Genomic DNA, 18,795 nt, shown 5'->3' with positions numbered 1-18,795 from the left:
AGGACTCGGGCATACAGAACACAGTCAGCTGCTGCTCCCCAGGGAACCCATCTCAGCACCGGAGACCGGGGCTGGCTTCTAGGAAGTGGGTGGAAAGAAAGAGAAGGCTGAAATGGGTCAGGGGTTGTTCAGGGCCTGGCAGCCAACAGCTTTTCACATCCGAGTCTCCTTTCTTCCCCTCCCACTCTCCCCCCCTGCCTTCTGCTTTCTGCTTTATTCACTCACTCAGGGAGATGCTCCCTGAGTGATGAGTTCAGCATGCTGAACCCGGAGGTCTCAGAGATTAAACAGTCCTCTTCACCGGAGAGAAAAGAAAGTACATGTCCACACAAACACTTGTACATGAACGTTCCCAGCAGCTTTATTTGTAATTGCTGCAAACTGGAAACTACCTAACAGTGCTATTAACAGGTGAATGGATAAACAAATTGTGGTATATACAGGCCATGGCAAACAACTCAGAAAAAAAAGGAGCTGTGGATCTGTGCTACAATGTGCGTGAATCTCAAAATGATTACAGAGTGAAAGAAGCCAGATACGAAATTCCATTACAGTCACTTTCTATAAAATCCTTCAAAATGCAAGCTCATCTAGAGGGGTTGGGGGTGCAGCGAGGGATGTGTGACAAAGGGGCACAAGGGATATGTCGGGGATGCTGACTATGTCCTTATCTTGACTGTGGTGATGGTTTCAGGGGAGTATATGTATGTCAAAACTCATCACATTGTAGCCTACAACATGTGCGTTTTATTGTATGTCAGTTATACCTCTATAAAGCTGTTTAGAAAAAGCCACAGTCCTCAACCTACAGACGTTCCCAGTTGGGAAGTGAGGGGAGGCATATACAGACATAAAAGCAGAAGCAATAAGCCATGAAGCAATTAATTTTAGAGGAAGAGATGGGGAAGGGAAGAGAATGCCCAGTGGAAGGAACAGCAGAACCAATGGCTGGGGGTCAGGGTGAGTGGGTAGGGCTGGACCCTTGCTCAGAGGGGCTTGAACCCAGCTGGGTGGTGGGAGGTGAAGTTAGAGAGCTGGTTTGGGGCAGAAGATTTTCCTTCTCTCCTTCTGTTCTTCGACCACTTGGCTGCCTGTATCCTGTCACTGGAAGAGTCTCCTCCCTACCTCCTGCCACCCTCCTTCCCACTGAGACCACACAACGGTCAGAGAGGGGCCTGGGGCAGACCCCACGGGCTTCAGCCCTCACCTTGTGGCCTCCCACAGGAAGGGGCCCTCGACCTTCTGAAGAAGCTGAACAGCTGGCAGATGTCCATCCAGCTACTCCAGGTGGGTGGGGATGGGCAGTGCCTGGAGTGGAGGGTGACTTTGTGGGGTAGGGAAAGACCCTTTAGAGGGAACCCTCCAAGGATGGGGTCTGGGAGGAATTTCTGAAGGGATGGCGGCAGGATGGGATCTTGAGGTACTCTGGGGGTGGGAACCCAGGCCTTTAGATGATGGCAGGGTAGCTTCTAAGCCCTCGGGGCCCTCTGGGTCTGGGGGAAAGACTGACTTGCTTTCCTTGTGTACCCCAATTCCCAAGGCCCTGGGCCTGTGGGATCCAAGAGGCCAGTGACTCAGGGAGAGGGAAAAGCCCCCCATTTTTAGATCCTCCATGTGTTACCCATGTAGCCCCCAAACTTTACCAGAAGCTCTTAGCCCTGAAAAATCAGCAATACCCAAGCTGTAGTAGCCAGAGCTGTGTCTTAAGCTGAAATTTGAACTCAAAGACACCAGGGGACAGAGAATAGGGAGGAGTCCTGGTCATCAGCCAGACCCACCACCACTGCTCCAGCTTTTCACCAGAGCCGCAGTTACCCATCCCTGCAGGGCGCTGGGCCTTGGGCACTGACCTCACTCAGGACAGCAGGTCAGGGCCTCAGTTATAAGGTCAGGGTTATTACCTCAGCCACAGGTCCAGGCTGGGACTCGGGAGAGGCTGCGCCAGGGGAAGGGGGTGATTGAGCTGGGGCAGGTCTTGCCAGTTAGGGCAGCCAGTCCAGTGGGTCCTAATTCCCAGACCAGCCACTAACCCTCTCGCTTTGCAGACCACCAGGATTGGAGTTGCCGTGAATGGGGTCCGCAAGCACTGCTCTGACAAGGAGGTGGTGTCCTTGGCCAAAGTCCTCATCAGAAACTGGAAGCAGCTGCTGGGTGAGAGGGGCAGGGTCGCTTGGGCCAAGTTTTCCTCCCAGCACCTGGATGGACGGTGCCCAGCTTATAACAGGCACTCAGCGTATGGTTGTTGAATGACTTAATAAGTGACAGATGGCCTCTAGTGGGACTGCCAGTGCTTGTCTAAACAAGTGGGAGATTTGTAGATGGGTGGGTTTTCCTGTACACGTTCCTGTGTATATATATCTGTGTTCTTGTGTGTTTGTACATATCTGTATATACACATTGATAGGAATGTGTGCATAGGTGTGTGCAAAGGTCTTTCTGTCCCCATGTGTGAGCTTCGGTTTGCACACACACGTGCATATTGGATATGCGCTTGTTTCTAAACAGGTATTTGTTGGGGGAGGTGGAGGCTAGCTCAGTCCCTGACCTTTGCCCCTTCTTCCCCAGGTCCTGGGTTGGGCTGAGACAGAGAGTTAAGGAACAATGTTACCATTTTGTTTTTACACTCCCCAGCACCCCCTAAAGGAGAAAAAGGAGAGGAAAGAGTAAAAGCAAAGAAGAAGGAAAAAGGGCTTGACTGTTCAGATTGGAAGCCAGAGACAAGCCTTTCTCCACCAAGGAAAAAACGAGTGGAAGAGCCCAAAGACAGGTATTTTTTCTGGGATGGAGAGAAGGGAGCTGACACTTGTCACATCCTATAGCAACACCTCTGTTTATATAACTTCATTGAATCCTCACACACCAGGAGGTGGTTATTATTATCTCCTACAGTGGCCCCTCTGGGGGTCTTCTTGGCTCAACCAGACAGACTCACAAGACCCAAACAGGCCATCCCTGACATAGGCTTTGCCTAGAAGGATTCAGGGACAGGAGATGCACTGTGCCAGCAGGGTAGCCTCAGGTGTTTCTCATCACCAAGAGTTCTCACAGGGGACCACGCAGCGTCCAGAGCTATTCTCTGGCCCACCCAGGTGACATTCTCAGGTGCAGAGAATGAGACCACAATGGGTAGGAACCCCCTGACTTAGAAGCCCCACGTCCTAAATCTTATAACAGTCCCATAGACAAAGTTTCCAGGATCCCAGCAAGGGCAATGACCAGTTACAAGAGCAATGACCACTGCACTCAGGGTAGCCCAAAGGCCGTGGTTTTCCACTAATCATTTATAGTTCTTTCATAGCCCTTCCTGTCTAGACACAGTTTACCAATCAGTACTCATTTGCACTAGAAGCAACGCTGCCTAGTAGTACAGCTGACGTTCCACCTTTGGCAGGGTTCCAGGTAAATGGGGCTAGGAACTTGTCCACAGAGAAGGAAAAGTGTTTTGTTGGCTCTTTATTCAAATTGCCAATTTGCGACGCAGAAGCTGAAGGTTGGGGAGCAGGGCCTTTCTCAATATCACTCAGCCATTATGTGACAGAGTGGGATTCCCATCTTTGTCTGTCAGGCCCCCAGACCTCTGCTGAGGTCTCAACACCGTGCCCATTCCCCTTTGCCCACCCCAGCCAGGGTCCCCCAAAATGCGTGACTTTCTGTTAGACCCAAATGCCTTGTCCATGACAGTAGATAAAAGCCTTCATGGATGGATTAGTAAGTCCCACCTATTCCCTGTGTGACTAGAAAGATCACTTAATTCCTTAGGGAGGGGGTCATCTGATAGATAAGGGGGTGAGACTAGATAACACTGAATGGTACCTGATGGTACTAGATAATACAGATAGTATCGTGATATACCAACATTTTTAATGTACATACATTTTTTGCCAAGTATATCCACTACAAGGTATTCATTTTAAGGAATTAATCAGATTAAACATACAGATGTTATGTTCTGTGTGTAACATTTTTCAGCTGACATTTCTGAAACATGTTTTCCTCTGAACGCTTTTTAAATGAATGTTTATTATAATTCTATGAAATAAGTGTTTTTAGGAAATGATGCTATAGGAGGAGTGTTTCTTGACCAGGAGGAAGATATACCTCCACCACACTACTCCTATTTTTAGTTGTAAAAATAACTGTGGGGCAGAGGAGATGCTCCGTGCTACTCTTCCCACAATGCACAGAATAGTCCTACACACCAAAGAACCATTTATTATGTTCAAAATGCCAATAGGGCCCCCATGGAGAGAATGGAAGAATATTTAATGACGTGGAAAAATATTCACTAAGTATTAAGTGAAGCTGTGTACTATATAGTGTACTATATAGTTTGATTCCATTTTTATAAAAATTAATTAAGTGAATTTTATGTACATGCATAGGAAAAAAGACATGAAGGATATACACCAGGATGGTAATAGTGATTATTTCTGGGTGGTAAGATTGAGAGGTTTTTTTCTTCATCTTTTTTTTTTTTTTAAGATCTAATTTTTTTAAGATTTATTTTTATTTATTTATTATTTATTTTTGGCTGCATCGGGTCTTAGCTGCGGTATGCGGGATCTTCGTTGAGGCATGCACGATCTTGCGTTGCGGTGCGCGGGCTTCTCTCTAGTTATGACGTGCGGGTTTTCTCTCTCTAGTTGTGGCGCTCAGGCTCCAGGGTGTGTGGGCTCTGTAGTTTGCGGCACGCGGGCTCTAGTTGAGGTGCGCGAGCTCAGTAGTTGTGGCACGCGGGTATAGTTGCCCCGCGCCATGTGGGATCTTAGTTCCCTGACCAGGGATTGAACCCGTGCCCCCTGCATTGTAAGGCAGATTCTTTACCACTGGACCACCAGGGAAGTCCCTCTTCTTCTTTTTGCAAATTTCTGTATTCCTAATGTTTTCCCAATAAATATGTACCGATTTTGAAATGAGAAAAAATAATGAAACCATCTTTAAAAAAACAAAATTGTATCTGTGTGATTGTAATTAAGAAGAGCTTCATATTCTATGTTTTACAATAAAATTTTTTCATCTGTTTTTACAATAAAATTTTTTCATCTGTATTGTTTTTTTCACAATGATTCTGTATTGCTTTTGAAATCAGAACAACAGTACTTTTAGGGCCTTCCTGGTGGCGCAGTGGTTAAGAATCCACCTGCCAATGCAGGGGACACAGGTTTGAGCCCTGGTCCGGGAAGATCCCACATGCTGCGGAGCAACTAAGCCCGTGCACCACAACTACTGAGCCTGCGAGCCACAACTACTGAGCCCGCGCACCACAACTACTGAAGCCCCTGTGCCTAGACCCCATGCTCTGCAACAAGAGAAGCCACCGCAATGAGAAGCCCACGCACCACAACAAAGCATAACCCCTGCTCGCAGCAACTAGAGAAAGCCCACATGCAGCAGTGAAGACCCAATGCAGCCAAAAATAAATAAATAAAATAAATTTTAATAAATAAATAATGAAAAGTAGGAAAAAAAATCACTCACATCCCCACCACCCCAAAACAATCACTATTAATATTTTGGTATATGTTTTTTCTTTCTATTTTCTCTTTGTTTTCTATAGTCATCATCAATTTTATAGTCTGCTTTTTAAAATGCAGTACTTGTCAAATGATTGTGTAATCTTTTGTATGTTCTATTCCTTTCATTTTGCTAATTTTGCAATTATATCCCACTTGGAGAAATCCTGATTGGCATTTAACTTTTCACATGGTGTGTTTGGTTTTCCCAAACGGGTTAGAAGGTTGGCTGCCAGGGATCCTGTGAGCCACCGTGCCCAGCGTGGAGTGAGCATTTATTGAATACTGCTAGGCCCGGCTGTACCATTGCAGTCCCCTGTGGAAAATTCATGCTCTGGCTGGTCTGGCCATGTCTGGAGCCACTGTTTGGTTCTGAGCACCTTAGCAAATGAAGCCTCAGGATCTTGTGAGATGTAGTTGAAAGACAGAGGCTGAGGAGACCAAATGGGCTACGGGACTAGCCTGTGGAATAGCAAGTGCAGACATCTGGGAACAGATGGCAGCCTGAACACAGGTGTTTCCTTTTGCTCTGTCCCCAAATCCCACTGAATGATCAGCAAAGGGATTTCTTTTAAAGGTCTACAAGGACAATAGGTAATGGCAAGGAGACGGTTGGAAAGCAGAAAGCCAAATTCTGGGCTGAACTTAATCACTTACGCACACCCTTAGACTCTGAGACTCAGTATTATGGCCTAAGCATCATTATCTCACTATATATAAAATGTGTGTGTGTGTGTGTGTGTGTGTGTGTGTGTGTGTGTGTGTATACATACACATATATATATCCTTCTAGAATTTTTCCTATGCATTTACCCATGAAATACTTATTGTATTCATAAAATGGAATTAAACTCTGTGTTCTATTTTGTAGCATTTTCACATAATATATTTATTTATTTCAACGGTGAGTCACATTTTTATAAAAAGTTTAGAAAGTCAAACACAAGAAGAAAATAACACTGTTAACATTTTGATGTATATCTTTCTCATCTTTTTTAAGAACATAGAGAGAGTTGTATTTTCTTAATAAAATTGGGACCTCACTGTATGTACTGTGTTGTAACCAACATTTTACAGATAACATCCTGGGGCATTGAATTGTGAATGCCAGCTCACTTTTCACAGCTGGAGCTATGAGATGAAGCTGTCACCATGGCTGAGCAGACAGTGGTCCCCCCACCTTGCTGGGAGAATCTAGTGGGCAGGGGTCCTATTTCAGCTCAGTTGATGAACTTCCTTTCTTTTTAGTTTTCTTAATGACAATTCATTATCATTATTTATTATATAAACAGTATAACCACATTAGTACAATGTAAAGTAAGAACTTAAAATATTTCTTCACAGTTTGCCACTTCTGACAAATGAAACAGCTTTCATTTTCTTCTCTTCCCTCCCTGTCCTGATCTACTTACATACATAATTTCCCAATTCCTGTAGGCAGAGTCTACAAACTATTACATCCCTGTTCAGTTATCTTCCTAGTGTATTCTAGGCATTTTCTCATGTTCCTGAATAGTTTTCATAATCATTTGCAAAAACTGCGGAATATTTCTGGTTTGTTCTGAAAGGAAAAGCAATGAGGAAGGGCCAGAAAATGGGGAGTCTCGGGAGTTGTGGGGAGAGGCTCACATCTTCCCTCCTTTCTCCCGCTGCAAGAATTTCAGCTTCCGGCTCTGCCTGCACCTGTCCATCCCCATGGGGCACTCGGGGAGGAACCCCGCAGAGGAATTCCCAGGGCCCCGTGTGGGACTGGAGGGGCGTGTGAAGGAGGGTCTCTGCCCCTCTCCCTTTCTGCTGCCTCTCCCTGTGTTTAAGCTGGGGCAAAGGTCCAGAGCTGGATGAGTCTGGTCCACAGGATAATTAGAGCTGGCCCCTGAACCTTCCTCACCCACTGTCTCCCGGACCACCTGGAGGATGAGATGGGAGCTGGAAATCCATGCAGGAACCTTGCATAATCTGGAAGACCAGAAATCAGATACCTAGGATTATGGAGTATGGAGGACAGCTTTGTGGTGGGAACTGCTGTAGGGATGTTAATGATCTAAATTCTTCTTCCCAGCCAGCCCCCAAACATAGGTCCTTTACTCTCCATTTGACAGATGAGGGAACCGATGCTCAGAGAACATGACCTGCCCAGGGGCAGGGCTGGGATTACAAGTCAAGTCGTCGTTGCCTCCCTTTTTAGAATGATAAATGTCATATATGTTTGTATGCGTGTAGAAAAAGATTTGGAAGGAAGGACATTAAACCTAACAGTTGTTACCCCCGGGCAGGTTTCTTTTTCCACTTTTTAAAATATTCCTTTACTGTTCGACTTCATAGCATTCAGCAACAAACATTTATAGAGCACCTACTCTGTGCCAGGCACTGTTCTATTCACTTGGGAGAAGTCAGTTGAATATATTAGATTGGGCCTCCCAGAAGCAGACCCTGAGATACGGATTCAAGTCCAAGAGGCTTATTTGGGAAGTGATTTCAGGAAATGCAGACAGAGGAGTGAGGAAGTGAGACAGGGAAGGGAAGGGAACTGGCACAGGGTGCGTTCGTGGTCAGGTAACTGCCCTGGGTCACCAGGGCTTACATCCCGCTGGAGAGCAGTGGAGAACACACCTCAACTCACCCTCTGGAGGGCCGAGGAAGCTGGGGTATTTGCCCACCTATTTCCATGTGTCTGGTTGAGGGCTGCTCCTGGGGCTAACTCCCCAGCACTTCCTGCCTACCGGTCTGCTGGCGCTGGCTGGCATGGAGAACTCCCTGGGGCAGAGGCCCAGGGGATTTTGCAGGAGGAAGCCCTTGGGCCCCAGTGGACTTGGGAGAAGGAGTGCCCAAGGAATGATGTGGGCTCAGCAGAGACAGCGTCCACCACAGTGAACAAAACCCACCAAATTCTGCTCTTTCGAAATTTACATGAGAGGTGCTCGGACAATGCATAAAATAACTAAACAAATAGTCTGTTAGAAGGTGATACTTTGTGCTGGAATTAAAAGGAGAGCTGGGGGACTTCCCTGGTGGCGCAGTGGTTGGGAATCCGCCTGCCAATGCAGGGGACACGGGTTCGAGCCCTGGTCTGGGAAGATCCCACATGCCGTGGAGCAGCTGACTCCATGCGCCACAACTGCTGAGCCTGCGCTCTGGAGCCTGCGAGCCACAACTACTGAGCCCGCGTGCCGCAGCTACTGATGCTCGCGTGCCTAGAGCCCGTGCTCCGCAACAAGAGAAGCCACCGCAATGAGAAGCCTGCACACTAATGAAGTGTAGCCCCTGCTCACTGCAACTGGAGAAAGCCCACGTGCAGCAACAAAGACCCAATGCAGCCATAAGTAAATAAATAAATATTTAAAAATAAATAAAAAGGAGAGCTGGGTAAGTGACATGGGGAGTTACAATTTACAAGCAGATTAAAATGATAAAACCAAAAAAAGGGGGAAATGCATTCTACCGTATAAAGACTGGCTACATGTATTTTGGAAAATGGGGGGAAACTTTTCCCTTCTAATCCCATCACCCTGATATAACCATGGTTAGCATTTGGATGTATTTTCTTTTCATCTTTTCCCCTCCTAAGCATTACTTTTCTTGCCTGACTTAAGACACAGTATGCATCTAAATTTGTGCCCTGCTTTTTTCTTTTTCTTTTTGGCCGCACTGGTGTGGCATGCGAAACTTCCCCAACCTGGGATCAAACCCGTGCCCCGCTGCCGCGGAAGCACAGAGTCTTAACCACTAGACCACCAGCAAAGTCCTGTATCCTGCTTTTTCACTTGCCGTTTTAAACCCAGCTCTTCTAGCTCCAAGGCCCACGTGCTTCTCTCCTCCTGTTAAGGCGCCCACAGGAGAGTCTGAAGCTGATCTTCTCCAACTCCTCATGAGAATTGACAATCCCAGGAATTCCAATCCATCGATTCCAGCTAGCCAAGGCCTGCCTGTCAGCAAGGAGGAAGGGCCTGCTGAGAATTAGTTATTAATAATTAGTAACACATGACATAACACATGTAACATATCTGACACGTATTAGGTGCTTGGCAGATCTTGGTTTCCTTCCCTCGTATTACTTCGTTTGATGGAGGGTAGGGGAGGGTGACCAGCCAGCACCTCCTGGAGCTCTCACTCCCAGGCAGCTGTGGCCCAGGTGGGCTTCGTCATCCTTAGTGCAGCAGGCCTGGCTCCAGGATGCCTTCTCTCCGGCCTCTGAGCTCTCTAGCCCAGTACTCATGCTAGCCTACGAGAGTATCTCATCTCCAGTTTCTTTTCTTTCAGGAGAGACTCTGTGGACTCCAAGTCTTCGGCCACCTCCTCTCCAAAAAGACCATCGATGGAAAGGTAAAGGAAACCATGGACTTCTCCACCCCAGCAGTCCTGTTCAGCATGTTTGTCTCTCTCTGTTTTACTGAAGGAAGCCCGAGGCAGGGGAGAGGAGGAAACGTCATATCTTATGTTGCCTCTGATTTCTAAGACCACACAGTAAGACTCGGTGGGCCTCTGAATCAGAGGTGTGGCTCCTTCACTGGGGTGGCTGACCAATCACTATTGCCCCATCACTGTTTGGGGAACATTCTCAAGGTCAAGTCGAACCCAATGAGAACGGGTCTTGAGAGACTGTACCTGGACTGGGATCTCTGGGCTTGGGCAGAACTGGTTAGGGTATCTACCCTAAATCATCAAGTCACTCATTCATCAAATATTTATTGAGGGCCTACTATGTGCCAAGAACTGTTCTAGGTGCCAAGGATATAGCAGTGAACAAAAGAAACAAAAATCCCCACAGGCATGAGGCCTATTTTTCTCATGGGGGAGACAGGTAATACATATGATAAGTAAAGCACACGATGGCTCAAAAGGTGATAAATGCTATGGAAAACAATAGGGCAGAGTGAGGGGGATTGGGGAAGGATGGTCACTGCAGTGGTCAGGAGAGCCCTCGTTGAGGAGGTGAAAGAAATTAAAGGAATTAGCCTGGCAGACATCGGGGTCATTCCAAACCAAGTGCTCGGAAGTGGGAGTGTGCCTGGCAGGGTCAGGGAGCAGTGAGGTGGCCAGTGGGTCTGCAGTGAATAAGCGAGGCGGGGAGTTGGAAGATGGAGTGAAACAGGAGCCACTGGAGGCTGCTGAGCGTGGAAATTCTATGACCGAATTTATCAGGATCCCTCTAGCTGCTGTGCTAGATTGTTAGGGCCAGGGGCAGAAGCAGACAGACCAGCCAGGAGACTGTTTCCATAATTCAGGCAAGATATGATGGTGGCTTGGATCAGAGTGGCAGCAGTGGAAGTGGCGAGAAGTGGGGGACCCCGGGTATATTCTGAAGGGAGAGCGGTCAGGATTTTCTGAGGGACTGGATGTGGGGTACGAGAGAAGAATACGTGTCAGGATGACTCCAGGACTTTTCACTTGAGCGTCTGCAAGGATGGCATCGCCATGGATTGGTATGGGGAGGACTGTGTGTACATCAGGCTTGAGGTGGGAGATCAAGGGTTCAGGTTTGGATATGTTGGATTTAGGGGTGTATAAATCATTCAGGTGAAGAAGTTGAATAGGCAATAGCTTAAACGAAGCTGGAATTCAGGAAGAAATCCTGGGCTGGAAATATAAATTTCAGTCATTAATGTGTAGATAGCATTTGAAGCCACAAACCTGGATGAGATCACCAAGGAGAGATTGTGGATGGAGAGAGGAGTATGAACTGTCATCCAGGAGGGAGGTCAGAGGTCAGAGCAGGAGAAGCAGGGCGAGGGGAGAGCAAGGCAGGCCAGGAAGTGGCTTAGAGGTCTATCAAGGCAAATGATTAAGGTCCAGGGGCCGTACTGGATGCTGGGATGACCAGAGGGAGTGGTAAGGGTGTTGGCTTCTAGTGGAGCGTGTGTGGGAGCTGCCCAGGTATGTCAGGCCTAATGCACCAGTAAGACTGACATTGGAAAGAAAAGAAGAGGCGCAAATATTAGGTCGTTTAAGGTTTCATGAAGATAAAACAGGCCCGGGATGTTGATGGGGCTGCTGTGTTGCATCACCCCACCCTGGCAGCCGAGTGCCAGCTCCAGCCATTGTGTGGAGGCTCTCTGGAGTGCTTGGAGAGCGAATCTGAGGCTGCATCCTACATCAGAAGAAAGAAGTTTTGTAGTCAGTTAGCAACGTCTGCCATGGGCGAGGCCTAGGAATTGAGGCTCCAGCATCATCCTGGTCTAAAGCAGCCTCTTCCTGGCTTGCAGACAGCCACCTTCTCGCTGTGACTGCACATGACGGAGAGAGGGAGCTTTCAGTCTGTGTTCTCTCTTCTTTTTTTTTTTTTTTTCTGCGGTACGCGGGCCTCTCACTGTTGTGGCCTCTCCCGTTGTGGAGCACAGGCTCCGGACGCGCAGGCTTAGCGGCCATGGCTCACGGGCCCAGCCGCTCTGCGGCATGTGGGATCCTCCCAGACCGGGGCACGAACCCGTGTCCCCTGCATCGGCAGGCGGACTCTCAACCACTGCGCCACCAGGGAAGCCCTCTCTTCTTCTTATAAGGGCATTAATCCCATCATGGGGCCCCACCCTCGTGACCTCATCTAAACCTAATTATCTCTCAGAGGCCCCACCTCCTTATACTATCACTCTGGCAGTTAGGGCTTCAACATATGAATTTGAGGGAGACACAAACATCTGGTCTGTAATATAATGTAATAATGGGAGGGAGGAGGAGAGCACTACTGGAATTGAGTAGGCAGGGGCCAGAGATGCTAAATGTCCCGGATGTGAAGGACAGCCCTGCATAAAGAAGGACTGTCCTATCCGAAAATGAAGCACTGAGCACTAACCCATTTCTAGGTTCGATGTTATAATAAACGCATTTGGCATTTGTGTAAGGATTTATACCTTCAGGCTCCTCTCCTTACTTTGCCTTGTGGCCTGGAAGTCTCTTGGCACCCTTCCCATAATGCATTCTTTCTCTGAAGGTCAGTCAAGCAGAGTATGTTTGGCCTTCCAGTAGTTGTGCCATTTCTTGCTGGTTCCGTATTGGGGGTGGGCAACCCAAAGGAAGAGAAGCAAGTCTTGTGAATTCACTTTATCCACTCCCCAGACTGTTTCCTGCACTCTCTACCTCTCTATTTTATCTTTCTCATTCATTCATTCATTCAGCAAGCATATTTGTTGAGCACCTTCTTGCAAACTCAACATCCTGCAGGGGTCAAGGGCATGTTTACACACTGGGTGACTAGTGGAGAGTACCTGCCCGTCTGAAGGGGATACCCACTACCCAACCCCAGCTGGTTGATGCTTTTATGGAAATGCAGGCCCAGAGTGCCATGCCTTCCAATTTTTGAAGGAAAGTTGGCCAATTCGATTTTCATAAGAAACGCCCAATTTTATATATTGGCAACATATTCAGATTTTTCTAAGACACAGTAGGGCAAACAAAACACATCTGTAGCCCACCAGTTTGTGGCCTCTAAGGCCAGGCAAAGGTATAAACTCATGATCTCTGCCTTCACACAGCTAACCACTAGTGTGGAGGCAGACACCAAAATGCTTGTTTTTCGAAGATATAACGCATACTGGGAACACAGTATCTCAACATGACTGGAGAAGTCAAAGGAGACTTCGGGGAAGAGAGAGTATTTGTGCTGAGAAGTGAAAGACGAATTGCCTGGTAGACAAGCCAACTGAGGGCATCCCAGGCAGAGGGAATGGCACACGCAGAGGTGTGGCGGTATGAGTGAGCATGGTGCTCGGGGAACTGTAGCTGGAGTACCAGGGGACAGACCACAAAGGCCACCACTGTGACAGAGAATAAGGTTGCGCTTTGCCAGCTGCCCTTAGGACCATTTGTCTTAATCGGTTGACTTTTGTTTTCCCCCCACCGAGCAGTTTCGTCAAGGTGGTGGTGCAGTAACCAAAATGCCCTCGAGGTGGCGCATAGGAGCAGCAAGACGGGCCTCCAGGGGCCTCTGCTCAGTCCTGGGGCAGGAGGATTTTTTAAGGAATTGGTGATGTCAGACCACAGGCTGGTGCTGGCACTGCCACATCCGGGGAGCAGAAGGAAGCTGCTGACAAATCCAGCACCCCCACCCCCGCCCCCGCCGATGATGCCCTCTCTGCAACTTGGCGCAGTTCCCAATCATGTGCATTGAAAGCAAAGTGAGCGTGCCTGCCTGATATGCCGTCCAGACACGAATCCCAGCCAGCCAGCCAGCTCCTAGCCAAGAGGAGGGACTAAGACTGGGAGTGCCTTGCCAGGAAGGTGCGGGGGGGAAAATACAGCAGGCAGCCCAGCCTAGTCCAGGTAAGGGGACTCTGGAAAACTCTGCGCTTTTTAGAGACACAGTGAGATGTGTTGAAAAGAATTTGGAAGGCAGACAGAGCTAGATGTGTGGTCTGACTCTGCCATTTGCAAGTTGGGTAACCTTGAGAGAGTCAGTTCAACTCTCTGAGCCTCAGTCTATTGAACTGTAAGATGGGGATAACTATGACCCCACCTCTCAAGGTCACTGTGAGGATCAAATGAGATAACGAAATGCTTAGCACCATCCCTAACCCAAATGAGTACTCAATAGATGCATAATGCTTAGTAATAATACTCACACTTAATGTGGCAATCTCTGTAAGCAGTCTGTGTCTGGAACTCCCTTAGGTGCTTTATTCTTCTAAGCAACTCTGGAATGTGGGTACTATTGTTTTCTCCATTTACATGTGAGAAGACTGAGGCACCTAGAGGTTAAGGAACTGACCCAAGGTCAAATAGCTACTAGGTGGTGCTGTCGGACACTGAACCTGGGAGTTTGACTCTGGGGCCTGGGTTCTTAATAAATATACCACCCCAGTGTGGCTGTCTCCAAAATGACAACTGCTGTTAATGTTTCTTACTATTATGCCTCCTTCCAAACAGTGTGCTACTGACTCTTGGTGGCTCCCGGTTGGTGAGTGCTAGACATTGAGGATGTGGTGATGGGCACACAGGTCAGTGAAGGGCAGCACAAGGAAGAATCTGGGGCTCCATCCCAGCTGTAGGAGATGGGTTGGCCCAGGTTGTGGGAGTTGACAGATGCTGGCTCAGAGGGAGATCCGTCTCTTAAGCCTAGAGAAGTGGGGCAGCTGGTTTTCCAAACAGGACCTGCCCCTGCCCATTTCAGCTCTGTCTAGAGCCCTGGATGTGCCTTTCATCTCTTTGTGGCCAACTCCCTCAATTCCTCATCTATTCATTCATTTGACAGAGATTTATCATGTGTCTACCTAGAGCCTTGTCACAGGTGCTGGAAGACAGTGGTGAGCCAGCTGATGGGGTCCTCATACTCTGGGACCTGTAATCTGGAGATGCAGGCAGACAGTGTTTATAAACACATAAACAAGTTAATTTTAGACTTGGATAAGTGCTGTGAATGAAAGAAATCAGGTCATGTGCTAGAGAGTTACAGGGCAGGACAGTCGGTTTGGCTGAGGTGGTCAGGGAAGGCCTCCCTGAGGATGTGACATTTGAGCTGAGACCTGCCTGGTGGGAAAGCACCAGTCATCAGTTGTAGGAAAAGCTGGAGGAGGAAGAGACTTCCAGGAGGAGGGACCAGCCAGTGCAAAGGCACTGTGGTGGGAGTGATAGGTGTATTTAAGAAACAGAAAGCAGCAGTGCAGTGGGGGACTTCAGTGAACTGTGAGGGGAGTGGGGCATGAGATTAGGTCAGAAGGGAAGACAGGGGCCAGATGTAGAGGGGAGGGTAGGAGGCCATGGTGAGGAGTTTGACTTTATGCTGAAAATGATTGGAAGCTGTTAGAGGGTCAGAAGCAGGGGAGCAATGGGATCAGCAACCCTCCAGGCTGCTGTGTGGCAAATAGATTGTAAGGAGGGCAAGAGGAGACCAGCTTTGGGGCTATTGTGGCTGTGCAGGTGAGAGCCCAGGGGCTGAGACCAGGGTTGGGTGCAGGGGGATTCATTTTGGTCGCAGGCAGCCCTTAGACTTTAGAGTTTATACCCTTCCCAGCCTTCCCGCACCCACATCTTTACTCCCGCTGAAATCTGACTACAGGAGAGAGCTGGTTGGATCTCAGCTTCCCTGTCCTTCCCTGTGCTCTGCTGCCAGGCAACCCACTTGTCAGACAGAGCTGGGTAAAATCCAGGGTAAATTAATCTAGAAGAGTAAAGTTCAAACTGCATTTAAAAAAAAATAAAAGCTAGGGAATCCCTTTGGACAAAATTTTTGGGAATTCAAAATGTAAACCTTGGGAGTTTCCTGGTGGTCCAGTGGTTAGGACTTGGTGCTTTCACTGCCCTGGGTCTGGGTTCAATCTCAGGTTGGGGAACTATGAAAAAAAACCCATAAACCTTAAAAGGGGAGAGCCTTCCCTCCTCAGACCACCCCACTTCTGTGGCAGCACTGAGACACCTTTGAGGAGCCTCAAGGCTCCAGAGAACACAAAACTCTCAGTGGTCCAAGTGTATCTATGGTGACAGACGGGATCCAAGGTTAGGACAAACAGCACAAGTTGGGGGACGAGGAGGCAGACGGCAGAATTCACACTGATCAGTGTTCAGCAAGTTGTCAGATGGGATTCTCTTGTAACCCCAGGTTTTTAACACTGGGAAGCTTGAACTACTCAGCCAGCCTCACTCCCAGACACAATTTCTTGGGCTTGACTTTTCAGAAGCCCAGCATCATCTTCACTAGTATTAAGTACGCTCATATTGCTGTACAACCGTCACCACCATCCATCTCCAGAACTTTTTCATCATCTGAAACTGAAACTCTATACTCTTTAAATAATAACTCCCCATTCTCCCCTCCCCCAGCCCCATTCTACTCTATGAATCTGACTACTCTAGGTACTTCATATTAGTGGCCGCTTACAATATTTGTCCTTTTGTATCTGGCTTACTTCACTTATCATAATGTCTTCAAAGTTGTAGCATGTTTCAGAAATCCATTCCTTTTATAGCTGAATAACATTCCATTGTGTTATATACCACATTTTATTCGTACATTCATCTACTGATGGACACTTGGGTTGCTTCCACCTTTTGCTGGCGGCTTCTTGAGAACAGGAAGACAGGAAGCTTCTGGTCTGAGCCATCAGCACAGAGGGACCATTCACGATTGTCAAATGTTAACAAACAAAAAAAGTGTTTCTCATGACAAAAGTATCAATAGATATATTCTTTATAGAAGACTTAGAAAATATGTATAAGTGAAAGAAGAAAATGAAAATCTCCTATAATCCCATCTCAGAGAGATAATTGCTATTAACATGGTGTTATGGTCTGAATATGTGTGATCCCTCAAAATTCATATGTTAAAGCCCCAACCCCCAATCTGACTGTATTTGGAGATAGGGCCTTTATGGAGGCAATTAAGGTGAAATGAGGTCATGAGGGTGGAACCCTGATCCAATAGGATTAGCATCTTTATAAGAGACACCTTGAGAGCTCACTTGCTCTCTCTCCACCACGTGAGGGCTTAGCAAGAAAGAGGCTGTCTACAAGCCAGGAGGAGAGCTCTCACCAGAAACCAAATAAACCAACACCTTGATCTTGGACTTCCTGGTCTCCAGAATTGTGAGAAATGAATTTCTGTTAGGTCATGCAGTCTATAGTATTTTGTTATGGCAGCCCGAGCTAAGACACATGGTTCTCCTTCCGGTTCATATATATTTGTGGTCTTTTAAGCCAAAACCAAAATGGGATCATTCTTAGGCAGTGTATCATAGGAGTCAAGAGCATAGACATTGGAATCAGGTAGATCTAGGTTCAAATCTTAGCGTTGTAACTTTAGGCAGATCTCAGTAGTGTAACTCTGTTTCCTCATCTGCAAATGGGGATGATTTACAGTATCTACTTCCAAGGACTGCTGTGAGGATCAAATTAGAAAATGCTCCTAAAGTGCCTGGCACAGTTCCTGGCACGTGGTTAAAGACAATTCTCTTAAGTGGTGGCAAATTCATTATTCACTGGACTGTAGTGAGGGAACTTTTCTGGTTTGTCTGCTTTATCCTTTGTTCTTAGCACAGTACCTGGAAAACAGGTGCCTAATATTTATTGAATGAGTGAATAGATGGTTCTGTGAGAGCAGATAGAGAGAGCAGCTAGCATGGTGCCTGGTGGATGTTAGAGTTATTGGCATCGTTACACTTTCTGTAACCTCTCAGTAGAGCACAGTGGTTGGCTAAGTGCCTGGGTACCAGAGTTCACCCTCTTGGGTTTCAATTCTGGTTCTACTGGTTTCCAGATATGTGACCTGTCATATTATTTTAAATGCATCTTTAAATGCACCTCTCTAAAATGCACTTTAAAATATAACTCTAAAATGGGGCTACGTATAGTACAGACCTCATGGGGTTGTTAGGAGGATTAAATGAGATGATCCTTGTCACGTGCCTAAAACAGTACCTTCCGGACTTCCCTGGCCATCCAGTGGTTAAGACTGCACGCTTCCAATTCAGGGGACTCGGGTTCGATCCCTGGTCGGGGAAATAAGGTCCCACATGCTGTGCAGCCAAAAACAAAACAAAAAAAATAGTACTTTCCTCATATGGTTTTTATGAGGATTAAAGGAGATCGTCCATAAAGACATCTAGAATGGTGCTCAGTAAATGCTTTATTCACTTAATGTCAAAATGTCTATTACTGATTTTCATCCTCAGATCAAACAGTGGCAAATTGAAAGCAGAGACTCCCAGAACTCCCAGCAGCCCCTCGAGCCCCACCTTTGCCCCCTCCGTCTGCGTCCTGGCGCCCTGCTATCTCACGGGGGACTCTGTCCGGGACAAGTGTGTGGAGATGCTCTCTGCAGCCCTGAAGGCGGACGGTGAGAGGGCCTGGGCCAGGGACGGGGGAGGGAGGGCTTCCCAAGGTCAGGGAGAGGTGGTCTTTCTCAGCACCCTGAAAGTGGTACAGGATGTTAGAGTCCCCTGTCCAAGCAGGCCTCACTGCCAAGGTCATCTCCAGCTGATGTCTGTGTTTCCCGAATCTCTTTTAGACGATTACAAGGACTATGGGGTCAACTGTGACAAGATGGCATCAGAAATCGAAGACCATATCCTTGAGCTGTGCCAGGGCTGTGGGTGCCTGAACTGTCCAGCGGCAGGTCTCCCAAGTACAAGGGATCCAGGACAGTGAGTGGGCAATGGAAGGACTCAGGCATAGGCTCCTGCTCTGCCCCTGAACCTGAGTTCTTAATTCTAGCTAACATCTATTAAGTTTGGCACCTGCTGGCCTTTTGATAAGCTGTTTACGAGCAGTACATCATTTCACGTTGAGAACAATCCCACAAGGTAGGTTCCCTGTGGGATTAATCCCATTTTACAGATGAGGTAACTGAGGCTAAGAGCAGCTA

General features: G+C 47.5%; 1 protein-coding gene across 1 annotated transcript in view; it reads left to right on the top strand.

The window, feature by feature from the left end:
• TCEA3 (transcription elongation factor A3) overlaps positions 1–18,795 on the top strand; it is a 36,580-nt gene that overhangs the window by 3,899 nt on the left and 13,886 nt on the right. The window contains exons 2-7 of the mRNA XM_079946538.1: positions 1,225–1,287; positions 2,046–2,151; positions 2,632–2,767; positions 9,771–9,833; positions 18,104–18,267; positions 18,439–18,506. Of these exons, the coding sequence (XP_079802664.1) occupies positions 1,225–1,287; positions 2,046–2,151; positions 2,632–2,767; positions 9,771–9,833; positions 18,104–18,267; positions 18,439–18,506 (600 nt within the window). The remainder of the gene's footprint in view (positions 1–1,224; positions 1,288–2,045; positions 2,152–2,631; positions 2,768–9,770; positions 9,834–18,103; positions 18,268–18,438; positions 18,507–18,795) is intronic.

The sequence above is a fragment of the Stenella coeruleoalba genome (genome assembly GCF_951394435.1).
Source record: "Stenella coeruleoalba genome assembly, chromosome: 1".
NCBI classification, from domain to species: Eukaryota; Metazoa; Chordata; class Mammalia; order Artiodactyla; family Delphinidae; genus Stenella; species Stenella coeruleoalba.
This window is presented reverse-complemented; position numbering and strand designations above follow the sequence as displayed.